The following is a 19670-nucleotide window of genomic DNA, read 5'->3' on the forward strand; positions in this document are numbered from 1 at the left end:
CATACTTCTCCAATGCCATCAGCGTCAATGAGGGAAAAACAGGATTTGCAAGAATACAGTTTACTACATTACTTTTTTTGCAGGTTTGCAAATGTCTTTGTTTAAAAGGGGTACAGTTAACCTGTTCCTTCAAATGGCTTTTGTTAAAGGGGTTTTGAATCCCACTATTCATTGCAATTCATAACTTTTTCAAGACACCAGCATCCTTTAAAATATGCCCACTTTTTAAAGTTCAGAAATCTAGGCCCAGGGTCAAGGCCAAAGCCAAGACCAATCATGCAGGATACCACCAAGGTAATGTACAAGTGTGTTCTTTAAATATATAATTGTGGGTTTCTGTCTTTGAAAAGATGCATTTATTGATGTAACACTCCAAGATATAACAAGGTAAACAAACTAACATTTTTTAGTGAATACTAATTGTAGTAGTAATTCTTCTTTATGCGTTTACTTGAATGTAATTTACCATTTTGCACTGAATGTCTGCAGATGTTTATCTTAAACTAATAAATGTCTTCTTTCTACCAACAGCATAACGCCTTACATTGTTAGCAGCAAGAATAAACAGCTAACCATTAACGTAGAGACAGAGAACAAGAAGGAAAACGCATTTAATGCTAAAGTCAACATCCACTTTTCTAAAAACATCTTTTTTGCATCAGTGAGTTGAACATTTTATTTATATAATACTTTACAGAGTAAGGTAGTGCTTTTATACCAGAAATAAAAATATAAGGGTAGATTTTTTTGTCTTTTCCACTTGAGCGTTAAACATTGCCTGGTTGAAGCATAGAGAGGAATATTGGGCAGAGAGGATGACACCCCTGTTCCAGGTAACATTCACGCCACATAACTGCCTGGCAATGACCGTCTCCAACAAGAAAAGGCCGAACCATCTCCCCCCAACCTTCAACAGCATCACCACGGTTGAGTTCCTACCATCGACATCCTGGGGATGACCATTGACCAGAAGCTTAACTGGAGCAACCGTATCAACAACAATGGCTATGAAAGCAACAACATCAGCTACTACTTGCATATATGTAACGTCTTTAACGTAGTAAAAAAGTCTCAGGGCACGTCACAGGAGTGTTATCAGACAAAATTTGACACTGAGCCACATAAAGAGATATTAGGACAGGTGACCAAAAGCTTGGTCAAAGAGGTAGGTTTTAAGAAATGATTTAAAGGAGGAGAGAGAGGTAGAGAGGCGGAGAGGTTCAGGGAGGGAATTCCAGAGCTTAGAGCCTAGGCAGCTGAAGGCACAGCCGCCAATGGTGGAGCAGAGATCTCGGAGGGTTATAGGACTGGAGGAGGTTACAGAGATAGGGAGGGGCGAGGCCATGGAGGGATTTGAACACAAGGATGAGAATTTTAAAATCAAGGCATTGCTGGAACGGGAGCAAATGTGGGTCAGCGAGCACAGGGGTGGTGGGTGAACGGAACCTGGTGTGAGTTAGGATACAGGCAACAGAGTTTTGGATGAGCAGTGCGGAGACAGAGTGCTCTGTGACAAGTGGTTCACAACCTGATCCCTCAAAGCCTCTTCGCCATCTACAGCCTCAAGTCAGGACTGCAATGGAATACTCACCCTCTCGGCCTGGATGGGTGCAGCCACAACAACACTCAGAAGCTCAACACCATCCAGGACAGAGCAATTTGATTGATCGATGCCCCTGCCACTGGACTCATATCCCCTCTATTACCAGCACGCTGTGGCTGCAGTATGCACTATCTACTGAATATACGGCAGCAACTCACCAAGGTTACTTTAACAACACCTTGTAACCTCTACCAGCAAGAACAATATCACCTCCATTTTCCCTTCGAAATCATGCATTATCCTGGCTTGAACACATATTTCTGCTCTTCCATCGTTACTGGGTCAATATCCTGAAATTCCCTATGTTGAGTCATCAGTACAATCACTACAGTTATTCAAGGAGATGGCCCACCATCATCATCTCAGCAGTGCCCATACCCTGATCCAAGAACAGAGTAACAAAGACAGAAATGAAGAAATAAGGGATGAAGGTTCAGTACCTCGATGGTGGTCAGCAGAAACTCAGGGACATGACTTTGCATACCTTGATTTGCTGCGTACTTCATGTTGCTGAATCTTGTGACCGTACATGCTGCTCATCTATTTCAACTCAATGCATAGAGTCATGGGGTCTTACCTAGTCAAGTGGGCTTCTTAAAGACAGATGACATTTTCCAGTTGATGATTTTTTTTGCCCTTTTAATTACATTGTGCTGCATGCATTAGTTGTTTTTACTGTATAATCCACAATTTTTTGCATTTTTTTGCCTGCCAATGCTTTCCTTCATTAGTCTTAGTTTCTACTGACATTTAAATTGCACAATGTGAATTGGTGAGAATCAAGTATTCCAAATGTGCTTCAGGATTGAAATGAGGAAGAGGAATTCACCAGAGGCCAACAAATACAGGTGCAATGATATCTGAGGTGTTTTGATTGCACCCATCACTACCCCTGGGCCTGCATTTATACACCCTTCCAAACATCCCTGGACATGTCAGAGGAGAGTAGTCTTCATGCTTTCCCTTCACAGGACAGGTTGCCAAAGATTTGTACCATCTACTGCAGGGTGACCTGCAAACAACATGTGGAACAGACTCTTCCCTACAGAAAGAAAGAACTTGCATTTATATAGCACCTTTCATGGCCTCAGGACGTCCCAAAGCACTTTACAGCCAATTAACTACTTTTGAAGTATAGTCACTGTTGTAATGTAGCAATATAAGAATGTAAAGGGCCTGAAAAAATTAACACAACATAAAACTTTCATGCCATAGTCTGTATGAACAAAAATAGTTTGCACTCGTTTGCTGTATAGGTGATATCTGATCACAGAAATATCATTACACACATTAATAACCATTACTGAGGAAGCAGTTATGATGCCTTCATTAAGCAACAGACCACAATGTCCACATTTCTCAAAAGAGAAGAATCCCTGGGCAAATGGCTCTTAGGAAACGGCTAACCTCTGCATCCATGGTTACTGATCCACAGAAACCTCTAACAGCAGAAGAGTGCCTCAGGCTGGAAGTCTGAGGATCTGTTAGCTGTTTCCCTGCTGCCACTTCCATTTGCAAGTGCACCATCCAGCTTTGACACAATGAAAAAGTGTGTGCAAAAGGGCAATGGTTCTGTACAGTACTCGAAATGATGCCTCTCAGAGGGTGTAGGAGTTCCCAACCTAGGTTTTTGCCATGCTTGATGGGTCCCACTACAAATGTGAGGAGAACATTTTCTTTATCATTTGCAGCCAGGTGCAAGGACTTGGGTGACTACATTGACTGAGACAGCAGCTCACCATGCTCAGATCTGAGCTTTGACTGAAGGGGAGTGGTCAGCCTCCAAACAGGCCACTTTTTATGGTGCACCTCCTGCAATAGGACTGCCAACCCGTCAGCATCAAAGGGAGCAGTGTTGTCCACATGTCTCCATTGTGCCATTGTGAAAAATTAGTTTACTTTTCTGCCACCACCACTGTTTCCATGGTGGGCTGCAGCCCTTTAAGAACCACTGCCTGATCAGACTTCCTGCTCCTCAGCCACATGTGCTGCAGGCCGAGCTGTCTGGACAAGCTTTTAATGAGCCAACAAATGATTCAAATCAGGATGAAGGACTCCTATTGCAAATTGTGGCACAACCCATTCCCGAGCTGCCAGCACAGCCCCATTTTTTCCAGGTTAACAAAATTAGAGCATTGTTGTCCATCATTGGAGATGTACCATCCACTGGAAAACATATTTTCATTGTTTTTCTTGTCCTTAATGAAGTTTTTTGGGAATAGTGATCCACCCGTGGCGAACTAAAGAAGTTAAGGATAGTATTAGATTAAAAGAAGAGGCCTATAATGTTGCCAAGAAGAGTAGTAAGCCTGAGCATTGGGAAAGTTTTAGAAACTAGCAAAGGATGACCAAAAATTGATAAAAAGGGAGAAAATAGAATATGAAAGTAAACCAGCAAGAAATATAAAAATGGATTGTAAGAGCTTCTACAAGTATGTAAAAAGGAAGAGAATAGCCAAAGTAAATGTTGGTCCCCTAGAGGCTGAGACAGGAGAAATTATAATGGGGAATCAGGAAATGGCAGATGCGTTAAACAAATATTTTGTATCTGTCTTCACAGTGGAAGAAACAAAAAGCATACAAAAAATAGTGGGGAACCAAGGGGCTAATGAGAGTGAGGAACTTAAAGTAATTATCAGAAGAGAAAAAGTACTTGAGAAAATAACGGGACTAAAAGCCGATAAATCCCCTGGACCTGATGGCTTACATCCAAGGGTTCTAAAAGAGGTGGCTGCAAAAATTGGTTATGATCTTCCAGAATTCCCTAGATTCTAGAATGGTCCCCGTGGATTGGAAGGTAGCAAATGTAACCCCGCTATTCAAGAAAGGAGGGAGAGAGAAAACAGGGAACTACAGGCCAGTTAGCCTGACATCAGTTGTCGGGAAAATGCTGGAATCCATTATTAAGGAAGTGGTAACAGGGCACTTAGAACATCATAATATGATTAGGCAGAGTCAACATGGTTTTATGAAAGGGAAAGTGTGTTTGACAAATCTATTAGAGTTTTTTGAGGATGTAACTAGCAGGGTAGATAAAGGGGAACCAGTGGATGTAATATATTTGGATTTTCAAAAGGCATTCGATGAGGTACTACATAAAAGGTTGTTATGGAAGATAAGGGCTCATGGGGTTGGGGGTAATATATTAGTGTGGATAGAGAATTGGTTAATGGACAGAAAACAGAGAGTGGGGATAAATGGGTCATTTCAGGCTGGCAGGATGTAACTGGTGGGGTGCCACAAGGATCAGTGCTTGGGTCTCAGCTATTTACAATCTATACTAAATACTTGGATGAAGGGACCGAGTGTAATGTACCAAGTTTGTTGACGATACAAAGCTAGGTGGGAAAGTAAGCTGTGTGGAGGACACAAAGAGTCTGCAAAGGGATATAGACAGGTTACGTGAGTGGGCAAGAAAGTGGCAGATGGAGTATAATGTGGGGAAATGTGAGGTTATTCACTTTGGTAGGAAGAATAGAAAAACAGAATATTTTTTAAATGGTGAGAAACTATTAAATATTGGTGTCCAGAGAGACATGGGTGTCCTGGTACAAGAAACACAAAAAGTTAGCATGCAGGTACAGCAAACAATTAGGAAGGTAAATGGCATGTTGGTTTTATTGCAAGGGGGTTGGAGTACAAGAGTAAGGAAGTCTTACTACAGTTGTACAGGGCTTTGGTGAAACCTCACCTGGAGTACTGTGTACAGTTTTGGTCTTCTTATCTAAGGAAGGATATACTTGGCATAGAGGCGGTGCAACGAAGGTTGACTAGATTGATTCCTGGGATGAGAGGGTTATACCATGAAGAGAGGGTGAGTAGAATGGGCCTATACTCTGGCGTTTAGAAGAATGAGAGGGGATCTCATTGAAACACATAAGATTCTGAGGGGGCTTGACAGGGTAGAGGCTGAGAGGTTGTTTCCCCTGGCTGGAGAGTCTAAAACTAGAGGGCATAGTCGCAGGACCTAAGGAGTCGGCCATTTAAAACTGAGGTGAGGAGGAATTTCTTCACTCAGAGGGTTGTGAATCTTTGGAATTCTCTACCCCAGAGGGCTGTGGAGTATATTTGTTGAGTATATTCAAGGCTGAGATAGATACATTTTTGGACTCTAGGGGAATCAAGAGATATGGGGATCAGGGAGGAAAATGGAGTTAAGGTTGAAGATCAGCCATGATCTGATTGAATGGCGGAGCAGACTCGAGGGGACGTATGGACTACTCCTGCTCCTATTTCTTATGTTCTTATGTTTTTCTTGCACAATAACTGCTCACCTAAATATACATATAGACATAGATAGTATGTTATATTTTATAGATTTTATATATATATATATTCACAGAGAAAATGAGAGAGGTAGATATATATTTAAATTATATAAGATGGGTGTTTATCTTTTTATTTTAACAGGTTGATAACACTGAAGTTCCCTGTCTAATTGTAGACCCGCAGTCAGTATCCTGTGACATTGGGCACCCACTTTTGAGAGGAGGAGATAAGGTGAATTATTTTTTAGCTTTTGTTAAGAACACTTCAATAAATTCATTAATAATATATTATTAGAATATAAATGCATGCAATGTGTGATTTTTACATACACCAAAGATCATGGGGCTAAATTGCATGTCAAGTGCATGTCAAGAAATTGTGGGCCTGCTGGAAAATTACTTGTATCTGTAAAAACAACCAGAATTTGTTTAAGTTTACCATGTAGTTCTTAGCAGAGTTAAACTGCTAAGTATAGTAGTGGTTTTATGCAAATAAAGAAATATTGGCAAGAAGGGAGCTCAGTATTTTGAAGGAGGAAGCCTCCGAAAGCTTGTGATTTTAAATAAAGCTGTTGGACTATAACCTGGTGTTGTAAGACTCCTTACATTTGTCCTAGTATTTTCCATGTCAGTGGAGTCACAGAATTCAAAACACAGACCATGACCCGGTACGATAACGACCTAGGTTGTTTCTATGGAGTCTGGAGGAGCACTCGGCACCTCCCGACCCCACAGATATGAATTAAAGCTTGTGGTCTCCTCTTCGGCTGGACTGCCAGTTGAAACTGTGCGGAGCATCCAAGGTACATCCTCTGCCCAGTTGAGTCCCAAAATGGCAATCAGGGTCTATGTACATCATAGGATGCCAATTTGCATATTAAAAGGGCCTTCCACCTGATTCAGGTGAGCGCACTGTTTTGCCAGGCCTTTGGGAATATAGCATCAGACAAACTGTTGACAAGAAAGCGGCAGTAAGTCATACCTCACTGTTTTTGGGGTACTATTGCCCCGTTTCCACCTGGCAAGTGGCCTCAAAATCTCCCCCATGCACCAGGTCCCCCCGTTTCGAGAATGAACAACCTGCCCATCGCCCCCCCGCCTCCCCCCACCCCCCCCCAGACCTACCTGTATTCCGCCCACAGCCTGCTGGCTCTATGTTGAGAAGGCCTGGCCCTCAATATAGATTGGACCTCCCATCGGCACTGTCGAGCGCACTCCATCTGACTGGCCACCCAAAAACCACACGGAGGGAAAATCTACCAAAATCCGTTGTTATTGAGGTACCAAGATAAAGGGTCAACGCCCATAGTGAAGGACACCACAAAGGTTGAAAAGAGTGATAGAGAAGGCAAGGTAGGTGAGGAAGTAACCATCAGGTAACACTGAGTTAGAAAAAAGGGTTGGATGAGTGGCTCCTGAGAGATTTGACTTTGCTACTGCAACACTGCCTACCCACAACTCCATCATCCTCAAAACCCAGTTGAGTCTAGCTACAACTGTGTACCTAGGAGGACAATGAAAATCAGTTTGTCCCAGAAAGAGTTATCAAAATAACAATGATGTGCTGCTTGCTTTGCAATAGCCCTAGATAAGAGCACTGGACTTGGGGGAGGAGGAGCAACAGCAGGAGGACCACCAGTATGGACTGCAGGACAGAAAACACCATCAACCAGCAGCTCAGCTGCCAATGTTCTTGGAGATACATGGGCTCTGGTTGAAAACTTTTTCAATAGAAACCACAATTTAGAATTCAACCTGGATGTGCTTGCCTCTCACAATTTATGATCTTCTTTAAGCCTAAAGTTAGATTACTCCCCAGTGTTCTCTCCCAGTTATGCATTATTCAATATTTATTTATAAATTACACATCCTGTGACTAAACACTTAAGTCAGAGCAAAACTAAAAAGTTAAATACCTTAAGTTCCATTTTTCCTTTTGCATGTTGATAGGTCTCCTTTGAAATCAATTTTGACTTTAACCTCAAAGAACCACAGAGAGATACATATGTGAACTTCCACGCTATAAGGTAGATACTGATCATAACAATTCAGACAATTCATACTAGTTTTTAAAAAATATTCCTGATTTGTTATTTGGAAGTTGGAGTAATATCATAGCTGTTTTACTTTACAGTGAAAGTATCGAACGACCAGAGACCCATTTTGACAACAAAGCAAAAGTCACCTTTACTGTACAGTATGATGCTGAAATTCTCTTCTCGAGGTATGGAGGTTGAAGAACCTTAAAGAAAAGTGAAGAAATGGATTTTATTCATTGTATTTTCTTGCACTTTATTGTTTAATTAACATTTTTAGTGATTTATGGTCATCAAAATGAGGGATGTCAGTGATCAGAACAGAATATATTTTCATTGTTAACTCATCTCAACTCCTCTGTCCTTGCAAACTGCCACCTCCCATCTCCAACCTCCCATTCCTCGCCAATGTCCTTGAACTTGTTATCACTTTCCAAATACATACCCATCTCTCCTTCAACTCCATTTGAATCTTTCCAATCAGGTATCTGCCCCTACCTCAGTATCAAAATGCTCCTAACCAATGTCACGAATGACATTGTCTATGATTGTGACTGTAGTGCATTATCCACCTCCCCATCTTCCTCCAATGCCTCTGCTCCGTTGTTCAGTTCAGTGGGACTGTTCTCACTTGGTTCTACTCTTTCCTATCTGATTATATCCAGAACATCGCTACCAATAGCTTGTCTTCCGAGCCCCAAACCATCACTCCCAGAGTCCCCAACTATCCATCCTTGGCCATGTCCCCTTCCTAATCTACATGCTGCTTCTTGGCAACATGGGGAGAGCTTCCTCATGTGTACTGATGACAACCAGCTGTATCTATCCACCACTTCTCTTGATCCCTCCTCCACTGCTTCTGTGCTGTCCGACTGCTTGTCTGACATCCAGTCTGAGTTAAGCTGAAATTTTCTCCAGCTAAACCTAGGGAATACCAGATCCATCATCTTTGGCCTCCACCACAAACTTCGAACCCTCAGCCTCCTCTCCTTGGGAGAGGTGCTCTGTGGTTCAGCTCATTCAAAACTCTGCTGCCTGTAGCCCTACATCAGTGTATCATCTTGCTCGACTTAAACAAAATAACTTCTAACTTACCCTTTGCATCCTAACCTTTTGAATCTAGGCAAGAGTGTGCCCTAACTGCTTTCAGTTTAAACATAAATAAAAACATAAATAAAAACAGAAAATGCTGGAGAAGCTCAGCAAGTCAGGCAGCATCTATGGAGAAAGAAACAGAGTTAACATTTCAGGTTGAGGACCTTTCATCAGATGTGGAAGATGATGAAAGAGTTAAAGTTTTTAAGCAAGTATAGAGTCAGGGAAAGGTGGGGAGGGAGGGGAGGAAAGAACAAAAGGGAAGGTCTGTGATAGGGTAGAGGGCAAAAGTGATTAAATGACAAAAGGGATGATGGTGCAAGGCAAGGAGGGTGATAATGGGACAAGTTAAGAAACAAAAGGTTGATCAGGAGTAGCTGTAAATGGCAGCAGCAGAACCATTACCAGCACCTGCTGTCCGAAAAAATGGGAATAGTGATTATGATCTGAAGTTATTGAAATCAATGTTGAGTCCAGAAGGTTGTAAATTGCCTAAATGAAAGATGAGGTGCTGTTCCTCGAGCTTATGTTGAGCTTCACTGGAACAGTGTAAAAGGCCGGGGACAGAGAGGTCAGAGTGAGAGTGAAATGGGGAATTAAAACGGCAAGCGACCGGCAGGTCAGGGTCACGCTTGCGGACTGAGTGGAGGTGTTCAGCAAAGTGATCACCCAATCTGCGTTTGGTCTCCCCAATGGAGAGGAGACCACATTGTGAGCAGCGAATACAGTACACTAAATTAAAAGAAGTACAAGTAAACCGCTGTTTAGATGTATGTCTGGGACTTTCCAATATAATGGGTGTGAAGTGTTTATCAATTAGCAAGGCAGGCTGATGAATTGCTTATTGTTTTCAGTGTTTTGGGAAATAACTTTAATGCCTACGTCACTAGCATTTTAATCATGATGGTGTTTTTTTGTGTGAATACACATTGCTTTAAAAAACAAATACTTGAATATAACTTTTTTCCAAATCCTTTCTTACATAGAATTACATAGAATGTACAGCACACAAACAAGCCATTCGGCCCAACAGGTCCATGCCTCCTCCCTCCCTTCTTCATCTAACCCTATCAACATGTCCTTCTATTTCTTTCTCCCTCATGTGTTTATCTAGCTTCCCCTTAAATGTATCTATGCTAGTCACCTCAACTACACCTTGTGGTAGCGAGTTTCACATTCTAACCACTCTCTGGGTAAAGAATTTCTCCTGAATTCCCTATTGGATTTATTAGTGACTATCTTATATTTATAGCCCCTAGATCTGGTCTCCCCCACAAGTGGAGACATCTTCTCTACATCTACCCTATCAAAATCTTTCATAATCTTAAAGACCTCTATCAGGTCACACCTCAGTCTTCTCTTTTCTAGAGAAAAGAGACCCAGCCTGTTCAATCTTTCCTGATAGGTATAACCTCTCAGTTCTGGTGTCATCCTAGTAAATCTTTTTTGCACCTTCTCCAGTGCCTCTATATACTTTTTATAATATGGAGACCAGAACTGTTCACAGTACTCCAAGTGTGGTCTAACCAAGGTTAAGAACATAAGAAATAGGAGCAGGAGTAGGCCATATGGCCCCTCGAGCCTGCTCCGCCATTCAGTAAGATCATGGCTGATCTTTGACCTCAACTCCATTTTCCCACCTGATCCCCATATCCCTTGATTCCCTTAGAGTCCAAAAATCTATCGATCTCAATCTTGAATATACTCAATGACTGGGCATCCACAGCCCTCTGGGGTAAAGAATTCCAAAGATTCACAGTCCTCTGAGTGAAGAAATTCCTCCTCATCTCAGTCCAAATGGCCGACTCCTTATCCTAGTTCTAGACTCTCCAGCCAGGGGAAACAGCCTCTCAGCATCTACCCTGTAAAGCCCTCTAAGAATCTTATATGTTTCAATGAGATCGCCTCTCATTCTTCTAAATTCCAGACAGCATTGGAGCATTCTACTCAATCTCTCCTCATAGAACAACCCTCTCATCCCAGGAATTAATCTAGTGAACATTTGTTGCACCGCCTCCAAGGCAAGTATATCCTTCCTTAGGTAAGGAGACCAAAACTGTACACAATACTCCAGGTGTGGTCTCATCAAAGCCCTATACAATTGTCACAAGACTTCCTTACTCTTGTACACCAATACCATTGCAATAAAGCCCAACTTACCATTTGCCTTCATGATTGCATGTTAACTTTTTGTGTTTTGTGTACAAGGACACCCAAATCCTTCGTAGCACCAACATTTAATAATTTCTCACCATTTAAAAAATATTCTGTTTTTCTGTTCTTCCTACCAAAGTGAATAACCTCACATTTCTCCACATTATACTCCATCTGCCATCTTCTCACTCACTCACTTAACCTGTCTATATCCCTTTGCGGACTGTTTGTGTCCTCCTCACAGCTTTCCCACCTAGCCTTTATATCGTCAGCAAACTTGGATACATTACACTCAGCCCCTTCATCTAAGTCATTAATATAGGTTGTAAATAGCTGAAGCCCAAGCACTGATCCTTGCGGCACCCCACTAGTTACAACCTGCCAACCTGAAAATGACCTGTTTATTCCTACTCGCTCTTTTCTGTCCGTTAACCAATCCTCTATCGATGCTAATATATTACTCCCAACTCCATGAGCCCGTATCTTGTGTAACAACCTTTTATGTGGCACTTTATCGAATGCCTTTTGAAAAATGGTTATACAAGTATGTACAAGTTGAACATAACTTCCCTGCTTTTCGTTTCTATCCCTCTAGAAATGAACCCCAGTGCTTAGTTTGCTTTTTTTTGTGGCCTTAACCTGTGTCACTACTTTCAGTGATTTGTGTATCTGTACCCCCAGATCCCTCTGCTCCTCTACCCATTTAGATTCTTATTTTCCAATGAGTATGTGGCCTTCTTATTCTTCCTACCAAAATGTACCACCTCACAATTATCTGTATTGAAATTCATTTGCCAATTTCTGTGGAAAAATACTCAAAAAATCTTGAAACATGACAGGTTAACAACACCAAACAAGTCATCAATTATTATACTGTTATATATGCTGTTATGTATAAGAACATAAGAAATTGGAGCAGGAGTAGGCCAATCGGCCCCTCGAGCCTGCTCCGCCATTCAATAAGATCATGGCTGATCTGATCCCAACCACAAATCTAAAGAACACAAGAAGTCGGAGCAGGACCCGGCCACATAGCCCCTGGGCCCTCTCCGCCACCCACAGGGCATTGACCGATCCGAACTCAGCTTCATGTCCAATTTCCTGCCCGCTCCCCATAACCCCTAATTCCCTTTACTTCTAGGAAACTGTCTATTTCTGTTTTAAATTTATCTAATGATGTAGCTTCCACAGCTTCCTGGGGCAGCAAATTCCACAGACCTACCACCCTATGAGTGAAGAAGTTTCTCCTCATCTCAGTTTTGAAAGAGCAGCCCCTTATTCTAAGATTATGCCCCCTAGTTCTAGTTTCACCCATCTTTGGGAACATCCTTACTGCATCCACCCGATCAAGCCCCTTCACAATCTTATATGTTTCAATAAGATCGCCTCTCATTCTTCTGAACTCCAATGAGTAGAGTCCCAATCTACTCAACCTCTCCTCATATGTCCGCCCCCTCATCCCCGGGATTAACCGAGTGAACCTTCTTTGTACTGCCTCGAGAGCAAGTATGTCTTTTCTTAAGTATGGAGACCAAAACTGTATGCAGTATTCCAGGTGCGGTCTCACCAATACCTTATATAACTGCAGCAATACCTCCTTGTTTTTATATTCTATCCCCCTAGCAATAAAAGCCAACATTCCGTTGGCTTTCTTGATCACCTGCTGCACCTGCATACCAACTTTTTGATTTTCTTGCACTAGGACCCCCAGATCCCTTTGTACTGCAGTACTTTCCAGTCTCTCGCCATTAAGAAAATAACTTGCTCTCTGATTTTTCCTGCCAAAGTGCATAACCTCACATTTTCCAATATTATATTGCATCTGCCAAATCTCCGCCCACTCACCCAGCCTGTCTATATCCCCTTGCAGGTTTTTTATGTCCTCCTCACTCTCTACTTTCCCTCCCATCTTTGTATCATCTGCAAATTTTGATATGTTGCACTCGGTCCCCTCCTTCAAATCGTTAATATAGATTGTAAAGAGTTGGGGACCCAGCACCGACCCCTGTGGAACACCACTGGTTACTGGTTGCCAGTCCGAAAATGAACCATTTATCCCAACTCTCTGCTTCCTGTTTGATAACCAATCCTCCACCCATGCCAGAATATTACCCCCAATCCCGTGATTTTTTATCTTAAGTAATAATCTTTTATGTGGCACCTTGTCGAATGCCTTCTGGAAGTCTAAATACACTACGTCCACTGGTTCCCCTTTATCCACCCTATACGTTATATCCTCGAAGAACTCAAGCAAATTTGTCAGACATGACTTCCCCTTCATAAAGCCATGCTGACTTTGTCCTATTAAATTATGCTTATCTAAATGTTCCGTTACTGTCTCCTTAATAATAGACTCCAAAATTTTACCCACCACAGATGTTAAGCTAACTGGCCTATAATTTCCAGCCTTCTGCCTACTACCCTTTTTAAATAACGGTGTTACATTAGCAGTTTTCCAATCTGCCGGGACCTCTCCTGAGTCCAGGGAATTTTGGAAAACTATCACCAAAGCATCCACAATCCCTACTGCCACTTCCCTCAAGACCCTAGGATGGAAGCCATCAGGTCCAGGGGATTTATCCGCCTTGAGTCCCATTATTTTACTGAGTACCATCTCCTGAGTGATTTTAATCGTATTTAGCTCCTCCCCCCCGAGAGTCCCCTGTTTGTCCAGTGTTGGGATATTCTTAGTGTCCTCTACTGTAAAGACTGAAACAAAATATTTGTTCAGCATTTTTGCCATCTCCATGTTTCCCACCATTAATTTCCCGGTCTCATCCTCTAAGGGACCTATGTTTGCCTTAGCCACCCTTTTTCTTTTTATATAACTATAGAAACTCTTGCTATCTGTTTTTATATTTTTTGCTAATTTCTTTTCATAATCTAACTTCCCTTTCTTAATCAATCCTTTAGTTACTTTTTAATGTCTTTTGAAGAATTCTCAATCTTCTATCCTCCCACTAAGTTTGGCTACCTTATATGTCCTTGTTTTTAGTCGGATACTATCCTTGATTTCTTTACTTAGCCACGGGTGGCTGTCATTTCTTTTACACCCTTTTTTCCTCAGTGGAATATATTTATTTTGAAAGTTGTAAAATAACTCCCTAAATGAACACCACTGCTCATGTACCGTCTTACCCTTTAATCTATTTTCCCAGTCCACTTTAATCAATTCCGCTCTCATACCATCATAGTCTCCTTTATTCAAGCTCAGTACGCTTGTTTGAGAATCAACCTTCTCACCCTCTAATTGGATATGGAATTCAACCATGTTGTGGTCGCTCGTTCCAAGGGGATCCTTAACTAGGACATTATTAATTAATCCTGACTCATTACACAGGACCAGGTCCAAGGTTGCCTGCCCCCTTGTAGGATCAGTTACATACTGCTCAAGAAATCCATCCCTGATGCACTCAATGAACTCGTCCTCAAGGCTGCTCTGCCCAATTTGATTTGTCCAGTTAATATGATAATTAAAATCCCCCATAATTATGGCTGTTCCCTTATTACATGCCCCGACTATCTCCTGATTAATACTTCTTCCAGCAGAGTTGCAACTATTAGGAGGCCTATATACTACGCCCACTAATGTTTTTTTTCCCTTATTATTCCTTATCTCCACCCAAACTGTTTCATTATCTTGATGCTTTGTCCCAATATCATTTCTCTGTATTACAGTGATTCCTTCCTTTATTAACATAGCCACCCCACCTCCCCTTCCTTCCTGCCTGTCCTTCCTGATTGTTAAATACCCTGGCATATTTAATTCCCAGTCGTTGTCACCCTGCAGCCATGTTTCTGTAATGGCCACAAGATCATACCCATACGTAGTTATTTGTGCCGTTAACTCGTCCATTTTATTACGAATGCTACGTGCATTCAGATAAAGAACTTTCAAATCTGTTTTGTGACGCTTAGTTCCTGCTTTTTCCTTTTTTAACACTTTACCTATTACTCCATACCTTCTGTCCCTTCCTGTTACGCTTTCCTCTCTCTCCCTGCTCAGGTTCCCAACCCCCTGCCACTTTAGTTTAAACCCTCCCCAACAGCACTAGCAAACACTCCTCCTAGGACAGCGGTCCCGGCCCTGCCCAGGTGCAGACCGTCCGGTTTGTTATATGATGTTCTATAAAATAATTGATCAGAAAACAATGAACAGATCAAAGTCATGAGTATTTGTATTTGTAGCATGATTGTATGTCCCAATTCCTATCCATAGTTTTGATTGTTCATTTTTTGATTTTACAGAGCTGCCAACATAAATTTCTATGAAATTCATCCTGAAAAACTGGTTCCCGTGACAATAAATGGCTTTAAGGACATTGGTCCCGAATATATTATTACACTCAGAGTAAGTTTTGTTGTTGTTTTGTGCACCTTATTGCATACTGAATAGCACTTTCTCTCCAATATTCTCCCCTTCTTTCATGAAGGATCAAATTTATGCTCGGCAGTTCTACAGGTACTGTTATCTCACCCAAGTGGCCATTGAACAACTACTTGCATTTATATATCACCTTTTAATATCCCAAGATGCTTCATATAGGAAAGAACAGATGCCAAACAATAGTGGAAGATTTAAGAGGGATGACCAAAAGTACTGTCGAAAAGAAAGATCTTAGGAAAACTTTGAAAAGCAGAGACAGAAGCTGCGAGTTAAAGACTTTAGAGTCAAGACAGCCGTTAGCCACTGTCACCGATGTTAAAGAGGGCTGAAGGAAGCTGCAGAGGTAGGGTGGGAGAAAGTTATGGAGGGATTTGAAAATTTTAAACTTAGCCACTGGTTCCCTGTCCCCCACTGCACTATCACCAAAAACAGGATTAATGAGAGAACAGGATGTGGATAGCATCGTTTTGGAGTAGGAGTTTGTGTAGTTAGGGAGGTTGGTGAGGTTGGTGGAAAACTCTGAAAGTAACAAAACCCAAATAAAAGTTCCAGTGGCTGTAGGATTGAAATAAAGGTAAAGAAAGAACCTGCATTTATATTCTGCCTTTCAAGTTCTCAGGACATCCCAAACTGCTTCACAGACAATGAATTACTTGTGAAGTGTAGTAACTGTTGTTGTTTAGGCAGACATGACAGCCAATTTGCAAAAAGCGAGGTCCCAAAAACAGCAATGAGATAATGACCAGATAATCTGTCTGTTAGTTATTGGTTGAGGGATTAATATTGGCCAGAACACTGGGAGAACTCCCTTGCTCTTCTTCGAGTGTTGCCATGGGAACTTTTACATCCACTTCTCATCCAAATAGCAGCAGCTCTGACAATGTGCATTTCCTCAGTGCTGCACTTAAGTATGAGCCTAGATTATGTGCTCAAGTCTCTGGATTGGGACTTGAACCCATGATCTTCTGATTCCGAGGCGAGAGTGGTACCACTGAGCCAAGGCTGAAAGGAGGGGGCTTAGGATGGAATGTTGAGGTCTGTCAAAGCTATGATGGCCTTCCATCAATCAGAAGCTCTCTTCACCAAGTGTTTTTGTTTGCTCTTGGGATATTGAGAATGCTGGTAAGACCACATTTATTGCCCATCCTTAAGGAAGTGGTGGTGGGTATTCTCCTTGAACCACCCTAATCCTTGTAGTGATGGTGCTCTTGCGATGGTGTTACATGGAGAATTCCAGGATATTACATAGGATCATATAGAAATGAGAACACAAAAACACTGTTCAGCCCAGGTAGGCCATGTTGGTATTTATCCACCACATGAGCGGTAGTCCTAACCTCATGTGCCTGCTCTGCTCCCATATCCTTTTATTCCCCCTTCCTTCAACTACCTATTGACCCAGCAACAATAAAGGAACAGCAATATATGTCCAAATCAGGATGGTAGGTGATTTTGAAGGGAACTTGGAGATGCTGGTATTCCCACATTGCAGCTCCTGTCCTTCCCAATGGTAGAGATGCCAGAGGAGGAAGGAGCTGTTGAACTAACTTTGATGAGTTACTGCAGTGCATCCTGTTGATTGTACATACTGCAGTTACAGTGTGCCAGTGATGCAGGGGGTGGATATTGCGTCCAATGGGAGGGGCACAGATCAAGCAAACTTCTCTATCCTGGGAGGTGTCAAGCTTCATGTGTTGTTGTGGCTGTAAACATCCAGGCAAGTGATGAGTATTCCATCGTTCTTCTGACCTGAGCCTTGCAGGTGGTGGATAGACTGAGGAGTCAGGAGGTGAGACGCTTTTTGCAGTGTACCCAGCCTCTGCCCTGCTCTTGTAGCCATGGTGTTGATATGGCTGGTCCAGTTAGGCCTCTGATCAGTGGTCACCCCCAAGATGTTGATGGGGAGGGACAATCTGCTCATGTGGAGGTTTAACATTAACATTAACACAAGCTGCTTAGGTTGAACAGCCTGTTTCCATGTTGTGATTTCTATGTAATTCTATGAAATCTTGAAAAAGAAACACAAAATCAAAATAGTAAGACAACAAATGAGATGAAATTGTCCTGTGTGATATTAATATTTGCACGAAAGGCATTCATGTGAAATTCCTCTGGTATCGTAATGTTCTATTTTTTTTCAAAAAATGGGTATCAAATGAACCCCTAAGCTGAGGGTACAATTAATTAATGTACATTATATCTTAAAGGTCAATACTGGACATTTCCCTGTCCAGACCGCCTATATTACTGCTAAAATACCAATATCCACAAAAGAGGGCAATCAACTTCTGTACCTTACTGGTGTAAACACAAATCAGGTACGTCATGTTTATAATTCTTATGTAATAAGTAATTAAGATCTAGCAGCATTACAGTAGCACTGAAGTTTCCTGTGACAGCTGCAATTAACCTTTTGTATGAAGAACAAAGCAAACAGGGGGTTTCAAGGAAATCTAATTACCATCCATTAATGGGATTTCTAGTGCCAGGATGAAAGATAGCGGGGGTGATTTGGTGATAGTGTAAAATTAGCGATATCAATATTTGACTTCAATGGAAATGAAAGTCAGGAGAGATGTTTAACGGGTGGCTGAATCGATATCTCCCGTTTTACATTATCACCCAAAGTCAAAATTAGCCCCCATCATATATTGGTTGGGCTGATGCTGGATCACACATACTCATTCAGCAAAATAACGTAGTACTTAGAAGAAACACTACACAGACAGGATCCAATAAAGCATGAGCCAAAGTTTGATTTCTTCTGTCATCCTAGCATCTCTTCCCATTAGGTAAACTTACTTTTTCATTGTGCCCAGTCAGTAATATATGTAATAGAGCTGACACAAGCAAAAATTATATAAGCAAATTTATTGGTTCTTTTCATGAGTGAAATATAAGCCTACCTGCGCATTTCATGGTTTTCTGTCATTCAGACTATGTATTTCTCACCCTGTACCTGTATGCCTATGGTGGCCACCTGTTTCCTTTTCAGATCGAAGGTGACTTGTCTGATGTGGGTATTCAGATTGTTCGTAGGGAATGCTGGAAGGATCCTTGGTTCTCTTTAATTGAGCAGGATCAGGGTGAGGGTATGTGATCATGGCAGGCATTGCTCCATGCTGGAAGTATGAATTCATAAGATTACCCCTTTAGAAAGTCAACAGCGATGGCTGATCAGAGAGCATTCTGACAGGGCTGGATTTATACCAGTATCGCAGCACTGAATCAACTGTCTTCTAACCCACAGGTGTCAGCTATAATCCATCGTTGCTTATTTATTCAACAGCCCACCGATATCCATTAGCAGTAGAGTTATTAAGGATAGTTGATGGATTTTGGTCTTTCAATATAGTGATCCTGTTTTTCTTAAAACAATTTGCAGGAAAACAACTTAATGTGTGACTTAAAAGAAAAACTTGATAGACTGAAAATCAAACAGCATCCTTATCACGCAACTTTCATAAAGGAGAGCCTTCAGAATGTGAAAGAGTTGGTAAGGCAATATGTTATTACTAAATATTTTAGTCTTTGGACCTAGCATTTACTTTGAGTTTGATCACTTTAACTCATGTTTGGCAGTTTGTGCAAATATTATTCTTAATCTATTTTCTTTATCAACTTACTTTTCTAATTTTTTTGTGGTTAAACAAACACATGTTTGTAAAGTTACATTGTATAGAATTTGGATTCAGGTAGATAATATAGCAAAGTAGCGGGGGCTCTGACCATCATTTTCCAAGTCTCTCTGGCTACAGGCGTGGTGCCGGGGGACTGGAGGACTGCCAACGTTGTACCGTTGTTCAAAAAGGGAGAAAGAGATAGACCGAGTAATTACAGGCCAGTCAGCCTAACCTTGATGGCGGGCAAATTACTAGAAAAAATTCTGAGGGACAGTATTAATTGTCATTTACAAAGGCACGGGTTAATCAAGGACAGTCAGCATGGATTTGTTAAGGGAAGGTCGTGTCTGACTAACTTGATTGAATTTTTTGAGGAGGTAACAAGGAGGATCGATGAGGGTAGCACGTTTGATGTAGTCTACATGGATTTTAACAAGGCTTTTGACAAGGTTCCACGTGGCAGACTGGTCAGAAAAGTGAAAGCCCATGAGATCCAAGGGTAAG

General features: G+C 41.6%; 1 protein-coding gene across 2 annotated transcripts in view; it reads left to right on the plus strand.

The window, feature by feature from the left end:
• Positions 1-19670, plus strand: part of LOC137322691 (integrin alpha-2-like) — a 191588-nt gene that overhangs the window by 151066 nt on the left and 20852 nt on the right. For both annotated transcript variants that reach the window (XM_067985645.1, XM_067985638.1), the window contains exons 20-26: positions 532-661; positions 6014-6103; positions 7822-7898; positions 8006-8095; positions 15405-15507; positions 17751-17861; positions 18929-19039. In XM_067985645.1, coding sequence (XP_067841746.1) covers positions 532-661; positions 6014-6103; positions 7822-7898; positions 8006-8095; positions 15405-15507; positions 17751-17861; positions 18929-19039 — 712 coding nt within the window. The remainder of the gene's footprint in view (positions 1-531; positions 662-6013; positions 6104-7821; positions 7899-8005; positions 8096-15404; positions 15508-17750; positions 17862-18928; positions 19040-19670) is intronic.

The sequence above is a fragment of the Heptranchias perlo genome, chromosome 1, assembly GCF_035084215.1.
Source record: "Heptranchias perlo isolate sHepPer1 chromosome 1, sHepPer1.hap1, whole genome shotgun sequence".
NCBI classification, from domain to species: Eukaryota; Metazoa; Chordata; class Chondrichthyes; order Hexanchiformes; family Hexanchidae; genus Heptranchias; species Heptranchias perlo.